The sequence below is a fragment of the Ranitomeya variabilis genome, chromosome 3, assembly GCF_051348905.1.
Source record: "Ranitomeya variabilis isolate aRanVar5 chromosome 3, aRanVar5.hap1, whole genome shotgun sequence".
Taxonomy (NCBI): Eukaryota; Metazoa; Chordata; class Amphibia; order Anura; family Dendrobatidae; genus Ranitomeya; species Ranitomeya variabilis.
In genome coordinates this window covers 573,231,787-573,248,409 of record NC_135234.1, presented here as the reverse complement: position 1 = coordinate 573,248,409, position 16,623 = coordinate 573,231,787, and the positions used below count along the sequence as shown (strand labels likewise).

The following is a 16,623-nucleotide window of genomic DNA, read 5'->3' as shown; positions in this document are numbered from 1 at the left end:
AGAAAAGTCCCAGCAAATATCCAAGATGGTGCAAAGGACAGTCTCATCCTTCTGCTGGCTCACCAGGATTTAGAATAGCTGCGAGTCCAGGGCTTCCAGGGGTGACTACACTCACCAGTGGCACCCTGCTTTTGGCAAGCACCCACAGGAGGCAACGACAAGCTTAGGAAGCCGACAGTCCATTGAGGTTCAGGCAAGGTGACTGGATGGTCCCAACCTGGCTGCTCCAAACGTCTCCATTGGGCCAGGCGATCTAAGTCTCCCAACCTGGATTCTCCAAGCGTCTTTGAGGGTTCAGTGATGGTCAATGGGGCAGATCTGTATTCCTCCAGCTAGGGCCACGGTCTCTTAAGCTGGCATCTTGTAGAATCCCTAAAATCTGTATTCCTCCAGTTGGAGCCATGGTATCATGGCTGCTGTTCTGTAGCCTCTCTGCATAAGGATATAGGTCCCGTTTTATATCCACATTTGTGGTTCAGGCCATCATCTAAAGTCAGGGGGAAGGTGGAATGAGGTCAACTCAATGTTTCAGTATTTAATCATTCTGCATAGTTTATCCTTCACTGTTTGCAGGTCAACCTGCTACATGGACTTATACAATGGGCAATCAACATATTAGCAAACATTGTTCAATGACACTGCGTCCCTGTCCTCCAAGGACAGCAACACAATAATCAATTCAAGTGCCAATATTTAGGCTCATATGAACAATGGCCTGTGTCTTTTGACCCTAGCAGCAAAATCCACCACGTGTGCACATACCATAAGGCTTCTACATACGGCTGACAGCCTGGAATAACAAACTTCATCAAACTGCATTGAGGTTGGTGTTTCAGCAGATCGCAAGCAGCGAGCCAAGCCCCCCCAGACCGCGAGATCCCTCCAGACCCCCAGCAGTGAGCCCCCCCAGACCCCAAGCAGAGAGCCCTCCCCAGGCCCCCCGCAGTGAGCCCCCTGAACCCTAGCAGAAAGCCCTCCCCAGACCCCCAGCAGCGAGCCCTCTCCAGAAGCGAGCCCCCCGAACCCCGGCAGCGAGTCCCCTAGAGTACACGACACTAGCAGAAACATACCAGCTTCTGACAGCTTATACATCTCCCTCGTAGCCATATAACCCGTCACACCTCGCGAAAAGTCACATGAGCTCACGTGACACGCGCCAGCATAGTAGACCACCATTTTTAAACCGGGCATCACTCGCTCTCCACAATGGCTAATTCTCTGTACCAACGGCCTATATCAGGATGCCGTCACGCGCGGTACCGAGCATCGGTCAGGGGCCAACATTTTACATAGCTGCCAATATAAGGCGTCCAGAAGAGCAGAATCAAAGAACAATGTGCCGCATTCATTAAGAGGCTTGGAACGCAAAGAAATGGGCGTGTTCTGATAACCACGCCCCGAAACGTCACACGTTTCAGCGCGTAAGTCTATTGGGCATACTGCGTTCCACAGCCCGCTCCCTGATGTAGGAAGAGCCCATTTGTAGCCGACTACGGGGGAGAACGTTGTATTTCCCGTTCAGCAGGTCATACAGCAGGTTATCGCTTTATTAAATAGCTTGTGATCATTTCTGTTTAGATTTAGATGTATTTTTTTCCTTAGTACTTTTATGGTCACCATGTAGCGTTGTGCAATATTAGACTAGACAAGTGCTCACCCCCCTGTGTGTGGCAGATGAAGTGGTCCATGGGTGAAGTTTAGGAGAAGGCAGCGTGTGAGGAGAGAGTGCTGTCAGCATCCAGCGAGTGACAGGCGGAGGCATCATGCAGGCCATGCGCTGGCTGCCGCTGGAGGCCAACCCCGAGGTGAGTGCGGCTGGGGCGAGGGACTGCCAGCAGCGCACAGTCAGCAGCGGTACCTGACCGCCTCTGTCTGCTTCCTTACAGGTTATGAACCAGGTGAGTGAGCGGCAATGCACTGCCATAGTGTTACTAATACAGGGGCTGAAGATCGCAAGTGGTAAGTACGTACGGTGTGCACGGAGGGCTGCTGTGTGCCGTCCCAGGCCTGTGCCCTCCTGTGGTAATGACTCGCTGATCCCTGGGTGTAGCAGGCACCACTACTCCTCACACACCACTACTCCTCACACACCACTACTCCTCACACACCACTACTCCTCACACACCACTACTCCTCACACACCACTACTCCTCACACTGAGGATCCGCCTGAGCGTTCTCTGGGAGTGACTGGGCTGCTCTCCCTGCCTGTCCCTGCATGTCCCGCCATCTGGTGCCAGTGCAAACCACTCACTAGGGGACCGAACCTGTGTGACCTGCCGTAATGGGAGAAACACTTCGGTGTCCCTTCACTTAAAAGGTATGGCTGCAGAAGGCACAGTGCGGGCGGCGTACCACATGGCAGGGGCCGGGGAACCGTATTACATCACACACACGGCCTGCGGGTACCGTATTACATCTCACACACGGCCTGCGGGTACCGTATTACATCACACACACGGCCTGCGGGTACCGTATTACATCACACACACGGCCTGCGGGTACCGTATTACATCACACACACGGCCTGCGGGTACCGTATTACATCACACACACGGCCTGCGGGTACCGTATTACATCTCACACACGGCCTGCGGGTACCGTATTACATCACACACACGGCCTGCGGGTACCGTATTACATCACACGCGGCCTGTGGGTACCGTATTACATCTCACACACGGCCTGCGGGTACCGTATTACATCACACACACGGCCTGCGGGTACCGTATTACATCACACACACGGCCTGCGGGTACCGTATTACATCGCACACACGGCCTGCGGGTACCGTATTACATCACACACGGCCTGCGGGTACCGTATTACATCTCACACACGGCCTGCGGGTACCGTATTACATCTCACACACGGCCTGCGGGTACCGTATTACATCACACACACACGGCCTGCGGGTACCGTATTACATCACACACACGGCCTGCGGGTACCGTATTATTACATCTCACACATGGCCTGCGGGTACCGTGTTACATCGCACAGATGTAGCATGGAGGCATTTATGAGCCTTTAGGGGGCTGAGAGCTCTTTGGATGTCCTGCTGTTGTGTTGCAGCGCCTGTCGTAGGTGAATAAACATACACATGTGTATAGGTGAAGTATTTCATTCTGATAGCTTAGTAGGCCGGTGCTGCGTGTTATTAGCTATGGGCCTGTCACTCATTTGACCAGCAGCAATCCTCTCCACGCCATATGTGTTCTTAAAGGGGTAGAAAAATCCATTCTTAAATCCTGTTGTCATCTGAATAAAAAAATACACATAGTCCCCTCTCTCTCTGGCACTGGGTCTCCTGTGGCTCGTGTGACACTTGTGTCACTAGGGTGTTGCAGTGCTAACTCCTTCCCTGGACGTCTCGAGTTTTGTCTGAGGGAAGGAAGGGTCGCCACTGCTCGACTACAGCGTGACAAGCCATAGCTGTAACTGGGCCAGAGCGGGAGGGGAGTATGTTTCTTTTTTTCTTGTAAGAATGGGTTGTCCAAGTGGTGAAGGGGGGAGAGGGTGGAGTAAGCGGCGGTTTATCTTCCGTGAGAACAAAATGAGCAGATGCTAAAATTTTGCAATGGTGTAATGCACAACCCTGCTCCGTCCACCTAATTACTACTCCTATTGAAGTGAACAGAGCAGGTCACTCATTGACGGTCTCCTCCACAGAACACCATGTCTCTTTCAGCCATTACAAAGTAATTTTTGTCTTGATCAGCCCCTTAGATTCCCCATATAGTCCAATGGGTCACACATGATGCTCCACAGTATAATGGCCCCACATTGATAGGATAGATACATTTATAGATATCCTGTAGACATATAATATCACAAGCCCCCTACATATAATAAACTTGCACCCTTTAGTGCCTTTCATGTGGCACTGAAAGGTGTTTAGCCTTGTTTATCCTAATAAATAAATACAAAATGGCGTGGGGTCCTCCCTATTTTTAATAACCAGCCAAGGTAAAGCTGAGAGCTGTTGTGATCAGGCTGGGAAGGTCCATGGTTACTGGGCCTTTCCCAGCCTAAAAATACTAGCCCACAGCTGCCCCAGAAGTGGCGCAACACATTAGCTGCTCCAATTCTGGCGCTGTGCCCTGCTCCTCCTGATTGTCACCGCACTAGGGCCATCGGGGTAATGGTTTATGGGGTTGGTGACAGCTGTGAATTGTCAAAAATCACAGCTGTCATTAACTCTTGGGGTTAGTAATGGGGAGGTGTCTATCAGACACCCCATTTTAACTCTGTAATGAAAAAACCCTTAAAAACAGAAAAATAAATTTCATTAGAAATATTCCCCTCCCCTACATTTTCCCTAAATCCCAACTTTATTTTTGTAAAAAAAAAAACAAAACAACAAAATAACATTCAGGTCCTCCATAGTCCGCAGACACTGTCCCTCATTCACCAATTTACTAGAAAAGAAAAAGTTCCTATGCAAGTCCAAAGTAGTCCATGGCATTCCCACGACCAGAGAACCAGGCTCCAAAGGTTGTAGCAGCCACTCTTGAGTCCCGCTGTGCTCCACAAGACCCGGCGGCTCTGAGCAGAGATGATATCAGTTAGTAGGCCAGCGTCACACTAGCGTATTGCATCCGATGCGAGATCATCGGATGCGATATGCTAATGACACTCGGCTCCTGCTTGCAGCAGAGCAGGAGCCGAGTGTCATGCGTCTGTGCTCCGATTCTCTCACACAGGGAGGATCGGAGCACAGCTGCGGAGGAGGCGGAGAAATGAATTTCTCCATCTCCTCCATTGCTGGGGTCCGCTTATAACGCACATCACTCGGATGATATCCAAGTGATGTGCCTTGTCTCACTCGCACCCATAGGCTTATATGTGTGCGAGTGAGCCGAGAGTTTTCCTCGGTCCGAGACAATCTGTATAGTGGGTCCTCACAACATAGTGCTCCCTACAGTATACTATGCCACACAGTATAATGGCCCCATATAGTGCCACACACTAAAATGTGCTCCACAGTATAATGTGCCCCATATAATGCATCCTTCAGAGGAGAAAAAAATCCAGTGAGTAGTGAAGGGTGCTAAAAAATAACTGTTATTCCATGTGAATAAAATAGACCAACATATGGCATCCAGCACTGTGATACACTAACAGGTAAAGGATTTCATTTTTCTGTTAGTGTATCAGTGTTGGATGCCGTATGTTGGTCTATTTTATTCACATGGAATAAGTTATTTTTTTTTTTAGCAACCATCACTACTCGCTGGATTTTTTTTCTCCTCTAATCTTGTGGCTGCCTCTCCCTTATCCGTGCAAGGCTTTTGGTTTGCAAGAACGAAGTCAAAACACTTGGACTGGTAAGCTGACTTTTCCTACATATATAATGCATCCTGGTATATGTCCCTCAAAGCATAGAAAAATACAATAATCACTTGTACTCACCTTCCCTGTGCTCCCACGCTGCGCGATGTACTATTCTGTGTGGTCAGAGCAAAGAAGTGTGATGATTTCCCTGCTGTGCTCTGAACAGATCAGTGATGATCGCAGCCTTTACTGTAACACTGATGGCAGGCTGCGATCACCGGTCCCCGCCGATACTCTACTCACCCAGGACCTCCGCACCCGGCAGCTCCTGTCATCACACGCACTGAGCAGTGTGTGTGATGACGGGGAAAGTGGAGCCTGCAACGAATGGGTTTTCATGGACAATATAATGGAACACGCTTAGAAGCCTCCAACCAAATTTTATTTTGCGTATGAGAAAAGTGTATGATACACAAATGAAAAAACTGTGCATGCGTAAATGAGACCTAGATGGTTTTCTGTTTCATTGTGCAATGGAAGTTTATATATTGCTTCCTAATGTACTCTTACTATTGCATAGAAAAAGTGAAATAGTTGCTAATATTAATCAGAATCCACATTGTATTCCCTTTGGAAAATGAGTTCTTGATTCTGATTGGTTCCTGTGTGTAATATTTTCACATTTCCTGAGCATTGCATTAATCTCATGACGAAGGTCTGTTACCTGTCAATGGGTGAAAAGCAGTTGTGTTGGCATTCAGAAGATGACTAGCCATCCTGACCAGATTCTGCAGAGCCCAAGTTGTAGGAATCGCCCTAGGTTTATACAACAGAAAATTGAGAAAATGTCATACTAATTCCAAGGCCCTATTGGCATAAGGCTCTGTAGGGGTTAATGTCACTAGTGTTGTCTGGTCTGTGTAGCTCCTCACTGCTTATGCGGAGATGATTAGGTGACACATATGAAGGTCGGCCAGGTGGATTATTCATTTCCGTCACTAATAATGCATTCTGAGGCTGTGGATTTAGAATACCCAGGACTGGACACATCAGTAAAATATTCTCTGTATGGAAATGCTGAATCGTCGATAAGAAGAAATGCAGCAGAGCGGAGTGTGTGATTGCATGGATAGCACAAAAGCTTTGTCTATAGCATTTCTATGGATCTTATGCATTTGCTGGTCATGCTCCAGTGTACAGTATGTGTGCCTCCATTCCCAGTGGGGGATAGTGCTGCAGGTCAGGATGTAGAGGAATTTGTACACTGCTTACTGAAAATAGAAATCCTTCCCTCAAAAACCCATGCGCACTGATGTGTTGATTGACCATCTCCTTTTTAAAGGGAATCCGTTGGCGCCTCTTCCTGCTTGATTAGCAGCCTCTATACTGTGTGACTTCAGGCAAAGGTGCTGTCAGTCAAGCAGGAGGAGGTGGTGCTGGGTGGGGAGTAGAGCTGGAGTGACAGGCATCAGATCTACAATAATTATTCCGCCTTATTTGCATATCCGTACAAAATCTAATTTTTCAGCAGTGGAGGAACGGCTGCACATATAAACGTATTTCTGGACTTATCCTTGAAATAGCTACATGCACATGTAAATATTTAATATTACAGTCATGAAGCACCAATATACTCTGTATAACTGAGTGGTAAGTACCAACTCTCTCTAGGCACTCCTCGGGTGCCCTTCTGGGACTACTCCAAACCAATACATAGACAAAAACACGGAGGAAAAAAGTCCACTTCAACATATTTAGAAAACAATATACAAAAGATTTATTAAGTAGTTTTCTAAATATGTTGAAGTGGACTTTTTTCCTCCGTGTTTTTGTCTATGCACATGTAAATAGTTTGGGGGGTGAAATCCTGCTGACCGATTCCCATTAATTTTCACCCAGCCAAACCATGGCTCCTCTTACAGTCCTTGCTTCTGTCTTCCAGACTCCTCACCTTGCTTGCCTCGTATGTAGACTTCCCGCATTTTGACTGAGGTGGAGGAAAGGAAGGGCAGTACGTAAGGGAAAAGCAGGGCAGCGCAGGAGGGTATGGAGTTTTAGGTTGTGATCTCTGCAGCTACAAGTGTAAGGCTACGTTCACATTTGCGTTGCGTCGGGCGCAGCCGCGGCGACGCATGCGTCATGCGCCCCTATATTTAACATGGGGGGCGCATGGACATGCGTTGTGTTGCGTTTTGTGACGCATGCTTTTTTTTGGCGCAAGCGTCAGGGCGCATAGGACGCAGCATGTTGCATTTTTTTTCACTAAAAAAATTAACGCATGTGTCACAAAACGCTGCGTTTTTGCGTGCGTTGTGCGTTGCGTCGCCGACGCAGCACACAACAACGCAAATGTGAACGTAGCCTAAGTGGGCTAGTCATGTAGCTGAATGCAGTGTGCCAGCCTTCCTCACCTGTGAAGAGGTGGTCAGAGATCTGTGTCTGGCAAAGAGAGAGCTGCACAGTTCTTACAATGAAGTGGCATGTGCGCTTTGCCCTAACAGTGGAGGTCTGCTAGACGCATACATTTTGACTATAAAACGCAAGCAACTTTTTTGCATGATTTTTCTTTACTGAAAGATGTATTTTGAGTCTAAAAATTATAGTGTACTAGAAAGTTGCATGACCTTTAATTATACAGGGTAATTAAAAACTGATGGGGCAAAATTCATAACCGAGAGAACCGAACACAAATTTATAATGGAGAGACACACTGTTTTTTTTTTTTTTTGTTTTTTTTTTTTTCTTTTATCTATACAGTGGATATATCAAGATTACACACCCCTGTTAAAATGAACATATCAAGAAAAATTATTTCAGAACGGTTAGCACCTTTGCCCCCTATAATCTGCACAAATGCATTGAAAAACAAACTAAAATCTTTTCAAGTGCAGGAAAAACATACGGTAAATGTGAAATAATGTGATTGCCTAAAAATGCACACCCTTAAAGGGAACCTGTCCCACACCCCCAGTCGCTTCAAACTAAAAGAGCCATCTTGTGCAGCAGTAATGCTGCATTCTGACAAGGTGGCTTTTAGTTCTGGGTGCTGTAACTAGAGAAATAATCAGTTTTTTAATTTGTCAGAAATACCTCGTCTTCAGTCAAGGAGGCCGGCGTTTCCCCCCTGCTGCAGACGCCGGGCGCCGCCTCCTCACCGCTGTTTTGAAAATAGCCTGCGCTCTTTTTTTCCTGCCTGGTGCAGGCACAGTGAGCACTGCCCGTCTTTCCTCATATGCAGAGTCGGTGACTGCACCTGTGCGGCCGCCCTGCTTGTGAATCCCAGCCCCGCAGTGACTTATGATTTATTCACATTGCGGGGCTGGGATTCTTGGGCATGCGCACTGCGTATCTAAGCCACTCACCCAGGTCCCTCCGCCTTCTACAGCTTGTGTGTCGTCAGCTGATCGCTCCTCCCTGCAATCGCCTGGAACCTTGCCAAATCCTGACAGCAGGTGTGTGTGTGTGTGTGTGTGTGTGTGTGTGTGTGTGTGTGTGTGTGGCAGGCGGTGGGAGAGGGTGAGAGGCTTAGACACGCAATGCGCATGCCCAGGAATCCCAGCCCCGTAGTTTGAATGAATCATAAGTCACTGCGGGGCTGGGATTCACAGGCAGGGCAGCCACGCAGGCGCAGTCACCGACACTGCATATGAGGAAAGACGGGCAGCGCTCACTGTGCCTGCACCAGTCAGGAAAAAAGAGCGCAGGCGCCGCATCATTTAAAAACAGCGCTGAGGAGGCGGCGCCAAGAAGATGTGAGTGACGGCTGTGTGGCGTCTGCAGCAGGGGGGAAACTCCTGCCTCCTTGACTGAAGACCAAGGTATTTCTGACAAATTAAAAAACGGATTATTTCTCTAGTTACAGCACCCAGAACTAAAAGAGCCACCTTGTCAGAATGCAGCATTACTGCTGCACAAGGTGGCTTTTAGTTAAAAACGCCTGGGGGGGTGACAAGTTCCCTTTAAACTAACACATTGTTGATGTATCCTTTGAATTTATGACAACATTTAGTCTTTTCGGGAAGGAGTCTCAGCATGGCACATCTAGAATTGGCAATGTTTTCTTACTCTTCCTAGCAGTAGATCTCCAAATCAGACAGAATGTCTAGCTTGTAGTGTTTGCAAAAGGTATTTGAGTTAGACTTAAGGTACCGTCACATTAAGCGACACTGCAGCGATATAGACAACGATGCCGATCGCTGCAGCGTCGTTGTGTGGTCGCTGGAGAGCTGTCACACAGACAGCTCTCCAGCGACCAACGATGCCGGTCCCCGGGTAACCAGGGTAAACATCGGGTTACTAAGCGCAGGGCCGCGCTTAGTAACCCGATGTTTACCCTGGTTACCAGTGTAAATGTAAAAAAAAACAAAAAAAAAACACTACATACTTACATTCCGGTGTTTGTCGCGTCCCCCAGCGTCCGCTTCCCTGCACTGTCAGTGCCGGCCGTAAAGCACAGCGGTGACGTCACCGCTGTGCTCTGCTTTACGGCTGGCCGGCACTGACACAGTGCAGGACAGCAGAACGCCGGAGGACGCCACAGACACCGGAATGTAAGTATGTAGTGTTTTTTTTTTTTTGTTTTTTTTTTTTACATTTACACTGGTAACCAGGGTAAACATCAGGTTACTAAGCGCGGCCCTGCGCTTAGTAACCCGATGTTTACCCTGGTTACAAGTGAAGACATCGCTGAATCCGCGTCACACACCCCGATTCAGCGATGTCTGCGGGAGATCCAGCGACGAAATAAAGTTCTGGACTTTCTGCTCCGACCAACGATGTCACAGCAGGATCCAGATCGCTGCTGCGTGTCAAACACAACGATATCGCTATCCAGGATGCTGCAACGTCACGGATCGATAGCGATATCGTTGATAAGTTGGTCAGTGTGAAGGTACCTTAAGTTGCCGCCCGGCAAATTTGGTCCATGGATGCACCCGCACTCTCTGCCCACGAAGCGGAGATTGCTCTCAGTGAGTGAGCTTTAGGCTACGTTCACACGATCCGTTTTTCACTGCGGATTTTTCCGGTCCTTTTTCGGGGAAATCCGCAGTGGAAAACGGCGGTGCTTCTCTTGGCGGATTTGTGTCCTTTTTCTTCTGCGGATTCCACTGCGGGTTTCCAACTGCAGTTTCCTATTGGTGCTGTTGGAAACCCGCAGCGGAATCCGCTGAAAGAATTGACATGGTACTTCTTTTTTCCGTTGGCAAATCCGCGCGGATTTTCCAGCGAAAAAAAGGATCGTCGGCACAGCGGGTTTTGTTTTCCATAGGGTAACATTGTACTGTACCCTGCATGGAAAACGGCTGCGGATCCGTAGCTGCAATTCCGCTACGGATCCGCAGCAAAAAACGGATCGTGTGAACGTAGCCTTAAGATTCTCTGGAGGAGATTCACCAGCTGAAATATACGCGGCACAAATGGTGGATTTAATCCATCTGGCTAGAGTAGCTTTTGAGGCTTTTTTCCCCTCCGTTCTTCCCGGTCATCCGGATAAAGAAGTTTGAGTCAATTCTCCAGCCTTCTGTAAGTTTCAAATATTGTAGAACTGTCCTTTTGACATCCAAAGAATGGAGATAACGTTCTTTGTCGTTGTTGTAGTTCTGGCAGAACGTAGGTAATATAATTTCTGTGGAAGTCAGTCACTACTTTGGGGAGAAACGTAGGATCCAATTTCAAGATAATACAATCCTCCTAGACTTTTAAGTATGGGTCCATTATGGACAGAGCTTGAATCTCACCTATTTGCCTTGCTTACATTGCAACCAGATAGACCGTTTTGAACGTTACAGACTTTAGGTCTGCTTGATCTAGCGGTTCGTATGGAGTTTTCCGTAATTCGTTTAGTACCAAACTGAGATTCCAGGGGGGTACTGAGATTCCAGGGGGGTACTGAGCTTCGTATTGTTGGTCTAATGCATTGCATAGCTTTAATGAACCTTACTACCCAGGGATGGTCGACTAGTGGATAGTCATAAAAGGCGCCCAAAGCTGAAATTTGTACTTTTAAAGTACTAGGTCTTGAACCCGTGTTGAAGCCTGCTTGAAGGAAATTTAAGATCTGAGGAATATTTGGTCCTTGAAAGATGGATATTGGAGTTTTGCTGTGCAAATTTTTTTTCCAGATTTTTAGATATATAGCCGATGTCACTAGCTTCTTGCTTTTTTGTGTGGTTGAGATGACTGAATCTGATAGACCTTTTGATTTCAGGATCTCCTTTTCAAGATCCACACTGAAAGTTGTAGCAGCTCTAGGTTTTGATGGACCAGCGGTCCCTGCGTCAGAAGGTCCCACCTTGATGGTAGCAGAACTGGATCTTCCAACGCCATCCACTTCAAAAGGGGAAACCAGCTCCTCTTGGGCCAATATGGCACTATTAAGATTACCGCTGTAGGACTTTCCTGTATTTTCCTCAAAATTCTCGGTATTATGGCGAGTGGTGGGAATGCATAAGCAAGTTCCATGTTCCAGTTTTTTGCTAAGGCGTCCACCCCGGTTGGATTGTCTCTTGGATTTAATGAAAAAAAAAACTCGTCTTGTATTTCGCCTTGTGGCGAATAAGTCTATCTGTGGAGTGCCCCATCGCTGGGTTAGCTGAACAAAGACTCTTTTGATTAGAGACCATTCTGAGGGTTGCACCCTTTCCCTGCTGAGTCTATCTGGTTCTTTGAACCTTTTAGATGTATCGCTGTGATGGACTTCAGAGTGCGTTCTGCCCAAGAGAATATTGATTTGGCTAATCCCTGCAGGTGACAGTGCCTCGGGCCTCCTTGATGAAGAAGGAAAGATAGTGGTCGAGTTGTCCGAGAAGATCCTAAGATGGAGCCCTTGCACCTCCTTTTGACATGTTTTCAGTGCTTCCCAAACCGCTCTGAGTTCCCTGTAATTGGAGGAACTGTTGCGTACAGATGTGGGCCATGTTCTCTGAAGGTAACGTCCTTCTATGTGAGCTCCCCAGCCGCTTAAGCTTGCATCTGTGGGTACAGTTATGCATGGAGACACTCTCCAGGGTCTCCCTTTTTTGAGGTTCTTTATGTTGACCCACCAAGATAGGGATTGTTTTACCTCCATGGATAGCAGCAACTTGTTGTCCAACGAATCTTTCTTGCCATCCCATACTGAACGGACCTCCCGTTGAGGGGTTCTTGAATGAAAGTGGCTCCACTGTATGCTGGGAATACATAAGGTCATTAGACCTAGAATCCTCATGGCTTTCCTGATGGATATGTGTCTGCGTTTTATTAGCGCCTGAAATTCTTGCTTGATTGTTCGTTGTTTTTGATCTGGTAGGAAAGAGTATTCCCGTTCGGAGTCTAGCAGAACTCCCAGGAATATTTTCTCCCTTTCTGGAATGAGACTTGATTTTTTTTGAATTTATTATCCACCCCAGTCTCTCCAGGAGCAACGTGGTCAATGTTAAGGATTCTTCCATCTGATGTGGCGAGTCTATCAACAACAGATCGTCTAGGTATGGGACGATGAGAACTTTTTTTTTTTTTTTTTTTTTCCTCTTAAGTGAGCCATGACTTCTGTCATGAGTTTTGTGAATAATATAGAAAAACACGGCACTCAATAGTAGTGGTGCTTCTGGTGCTCAAGTAAGGTTTCCAACCCGTAGAGATATAGTAAGAGACTTGGCACTCAATGTTCAGAAAAAATTAGAGCTTCCATTTATTGGTGCATCTAGACAAATAATGAACGTTTTCGGTCTGTCACCTTCATCAGGACATTCTTTGCCATGAACTGGATGTAAAGGTGTGCTCAGTGTAGGTAAATGAGCGTCCGGAATATCATAGACTGCTGCACTGGATAAGTGCTCTGGAAGTACCGCTGGACGTGAGCAGAAGGGTAAAGCGAATCAGGCAAGGGCAAACCGCAGGAGGAACTGCTGCACGAAACACATGTACCGGGACACACAGCGCTGCTCACCTGCAATTTGTTTGCCCTTGCCTGGCATTTTTCATCAATCCCAGTCACTTCCAGCCCTTATTGCAGTTTTCACTGCAAGTATATTTTTCCCATTTCATTCCTTTCTTTTCACTTTTTCTCCTTTTTTATTTTTTGTTTCAATAATTTTATTTGAAAAATTTCACAATAATCTCCCAACGTGGGAGTGTTGAAAATACAACAATTACATAAGTATCAACACTAGCATTGTATTGTATGGGGGAAGTATTAATGTTGATTAATTAAAGACAAGACAAAAACAAGACAGAAACAAGAGGGGATGAGCTCAATACCAAAGACATTATAAAACCACTCTACAATTTTACAATAAATTTCTCACATATCAGCAAATATCAATCGGTCGACAACATTGTCCAGCTCAGAAATCCCACTCCACCGATGAGAAAAAAGGAAAGCAACATCTCAGGGAGACAAGGTGAGAGCCATCTTCATTTGACCATCCGGGTGTAGTTCCAGCCATGGCGACCAGGTTTGGAAAAAGGAGTTCCAGCTATCGGTTCTCGTCGCCTGGATGCGCTCATATATCATGATAGAATGAACACTATCTTTGACAAGAGATATTGAAAGTGAAGGAGACTTCCATTTTGACGCAATGTGTATTTTGGCTGCCATTCCCAATAAGACCACCATTCTGTGTAATTTTTTAGATAATCCCTGTGGTTTTAATCCCAGGAGGAGGGTCAGTGGATTCATTGGTATCTCTTTTCCAAGCATCCTATTCATTAGGAGCTTTACCTCCCGCCACAGATCAGACACCACCGGACAGGACCACCATATATGACCCATATCTCCTGGTGCGTCACAACCTCTAAAGCATTTGTCAGAAACCTGTGGGTATATGGAATGCAGCCTCGTAGGGACTAGGTATGTTCTATGTAACACTTTAAGGGAAGACTCAACTAGAGACACCTGGTGGGATCCTCTTGATAAGGTATCACAATAGCTCTGCCACTCCTTCAGCGAGATGTCAAACCCCAAGTCCTCCTCCCACTGTCGCATAAATCTAAACTTTTTCTCCTCTTGTACACTAGTAAAGGAAGAATATAAATAAGAGAGAGTCCCCCCCCACCCAGTGGATCATCTATACATTGTTGTTCAAAACCAGTGATTCGAAAAGGCCTCCCACCTGGTACATTCTTTCTGACAAAATCAAAGATTTGATTAATACGGAATATTTCTCGTACTGGCGGGTCATATTTTTGAATAAACTCTTGTTTAGACAGGACTATGTTAAACGGGGAACAAAGATGTTTTATTGAGGTTATTCCTCTGAGTATCCACCAGGAAAAGGGTTGTGGGTCAAGACCCGGAGGGAAAACCGGATTGCAAAATAGTGAATTTAGTGGCGTATTCTTGGTTTGCAGCTCACTCTTAAACCTCTCCTTCCTCCAAAGGAGCAAAGACTGAGCTGCGAAAGGTGAGATATTAGTGATATGTTTAGCGAGCTTAGCTTCAGACCATAGCAGGCCCATCAGAGAGCAAGGTTTCAATTGAAATGACTCCAATTGTACCCATCTAGGTTTGTCCACTGTTGAGCATATTCTAGATAACTGTGCAATTTGAGCAGCCTTAAAATAATATATAAAGTTAGGTGAGGAGAATCCTCCCTTCTTCCGGTGAACAAACATGATCTGTTTGATCCTAGGTTTTTTCCCCCTGCCAAATAAATTTGGAGACCATAGAATGTATATCTCGTAATATTCTCGAAGGAACTGGGATGGGGAGGGAGCGGAACAGGTATAGAAACCTTGGGAGGGAGACCATTTTTATGGTGTTTATTCTGCCTAACCATGAAAGTGTCAGTGATGACCATCTAGCCAGATCTCGTTGAAAGTTCTTTATAAGGGGGGTATAGTTCCATTTATACAGGTTGGATCTGTCAGACGTCAAGTTAATCCCCAAATAGGTTAGGAAGTGTTCTTTTTTTTCAAACCCGAACTGTGACACCAAGTATGCTTGATCTTTTTCAGGTATGTTCAGGAAGAGGGCCTCTGATTTATCTATGTTTATTTTAAGCCCTGATACCAACTCAAAATCACGAAGTAATGAGAATAAATTTGGGAGGGTGGTGTGGGGATTAGAAAGGGTTAGAAGCAAATCGTCAGCAAACAGACCGACTTTATATTGGTCGCCCAGATCTGCAGGTCCTAAGATGTTAGGATTTTTTCTTATGGCCTCGGCGAGAGGCTCCATTACTAAGGCAAACAGAGCTAGCGAGAGAGGACAGCCTTGTCTTGTTCCTCTCATTATATTTATTGGGGTGGGTTGCAGCGACAGGAGTTTAAGATACGCAGATGGTTTATCGTATAATAGAGTTAGGCAATTGACTAGTTTGCGGGGCAGGCCAAACAAAGATAGTACCTTGAAGAGGTATGGCCATGACAGAGTCAAAAGCCTTTTCTATGTCTAAGGCTAGAAGCATAGTAGGCCGCTGAGAATTGGTTGCTGAGTGTATTATATTTAGATTACGTCTTATATTATCTGGCCCCTGCCTCCGTGGTATAAAGCCCACTTGGTCTCCATGTACCAGGGAGGGGAGTACTTTGTTAATTCTATCTGTAATAATGGATGTGAATATCTTTAAATCTACATTAAGTAATGAGATCGGTCTGTAATTTTTAGTTAGTAGGTGATCTTTTTTGGGCTTGGGAATAACAGCTACATGTGCTATATAGAATTCTGGGGGCATTTGAGTACCGTTTAATAGTGCATTGCAGAACTTTGTAATGTGTGGCGTGAGAGTTTCTTTGAATTTTTTATAATATGGTGCTGTAAGGCCATCAGGCTCAGGGGCTTTATCAGTCTTTAGTTTTTGGATTATTAAGGTACCGTCACACTAAGCGACGCTGCAGCGATAGCGACAGCGATGCCGATCGCTGCAGCGTCGCTGTTTGGTCGCTGGAGAGCTGTCACACAGACCGCTCTCCAGCGACCAACGATGCCGAGGTCCCCGGGTAACCAGGGTAAACATCGGGTTGCTAAGCGCAGGGCCGCGCTTAGTAACCCGATGTTTACCCTGGTTACCAGCGTAAAATGTAAAAAAAACAAACAGTACATACTTACATGCGTCCCCCCCGGCGTCCGCTTCCTGCAATGACTGAGCGCCGGCAGTAGCAGGGCACAGCGGTGACGTGTGCTTTCACTTTCACTTTACTGCGCTCAGTCAGTGTGGGAAGCGGACGCCGGGGGACGCATGTAAGTATGTACTGTTTGGTTTTTTTACATTTTACGCTGGTAACCAGGGTAAACATCGGGTTACTAAGCGCGGCCCTGCGCTTAGTAACCCGATGTTTACCCTGGTTACCAGTATAAAATATCGCTGGTATCATTGCTTTTGCTGTCAAACACGGCGACCTAGCGACCAAATAAAGTTCAGACCTT

General features: G+C 46.5%; 2 protein-coding genes across 6 annotated transcripts in view; one reads left to right on the top strand and one right to left on the bottom strand.

Moving 5' to 3' along the window:
- COMMD6 (COMM domain containing 6) overlaps positions 1-1,326 on the bottom strand; it is a 37,412-nt gene extending 36,086 nt beyond the window's left edge. Inside the window, exon 1 of one of the 4 annotated variants that reach the window (XM_077297235.1) lies at positions 1,071-1,326. In XM_077297235.1, the coding sequence (XP_077153350.1) occupies positions 1,071-1,191 (121 nt within the window). In that variant the 5' untranslated portion in view covers positions 1,192-1,326. The other 3 variants (XM_077297238.1, XM_077297237.1, XM_077297239.1) reach the window with 3 other exon arrangements.
- A 120-nt stretch (positions 1,327-1,446) lies between these two features.
- The window catches only part of UCHL3 (ubiquitin C-terminal hydrolase L3), a 77,511-nt gene continuing 62,334 nt past the window's right edge, over positions 1,447-16,623 (top strand). Inside the window, exons 1-3 of one of the 2 annotated variants that reach the window (XM_077297232.1) lie at positions 1,447-1,537; positions 1,675-1,805; positions 1,887-1,898. In XM_077297232.1, the coding sequence (XP_077153347.1) occupies positions 1,764-1,805; positions 1,887-1,898 (54 nt within the window). In that variant the 5' untranslated portion in view covers positions 1,447-1,537; positions 1,675-1,763. Of the gene's footprint in view, positions 1,806-1,886; positions 1,899-16,623 lie in introns of both variants that reach the window. The other variant, XM_077297233.1, reaches the window with a different exon arrangement.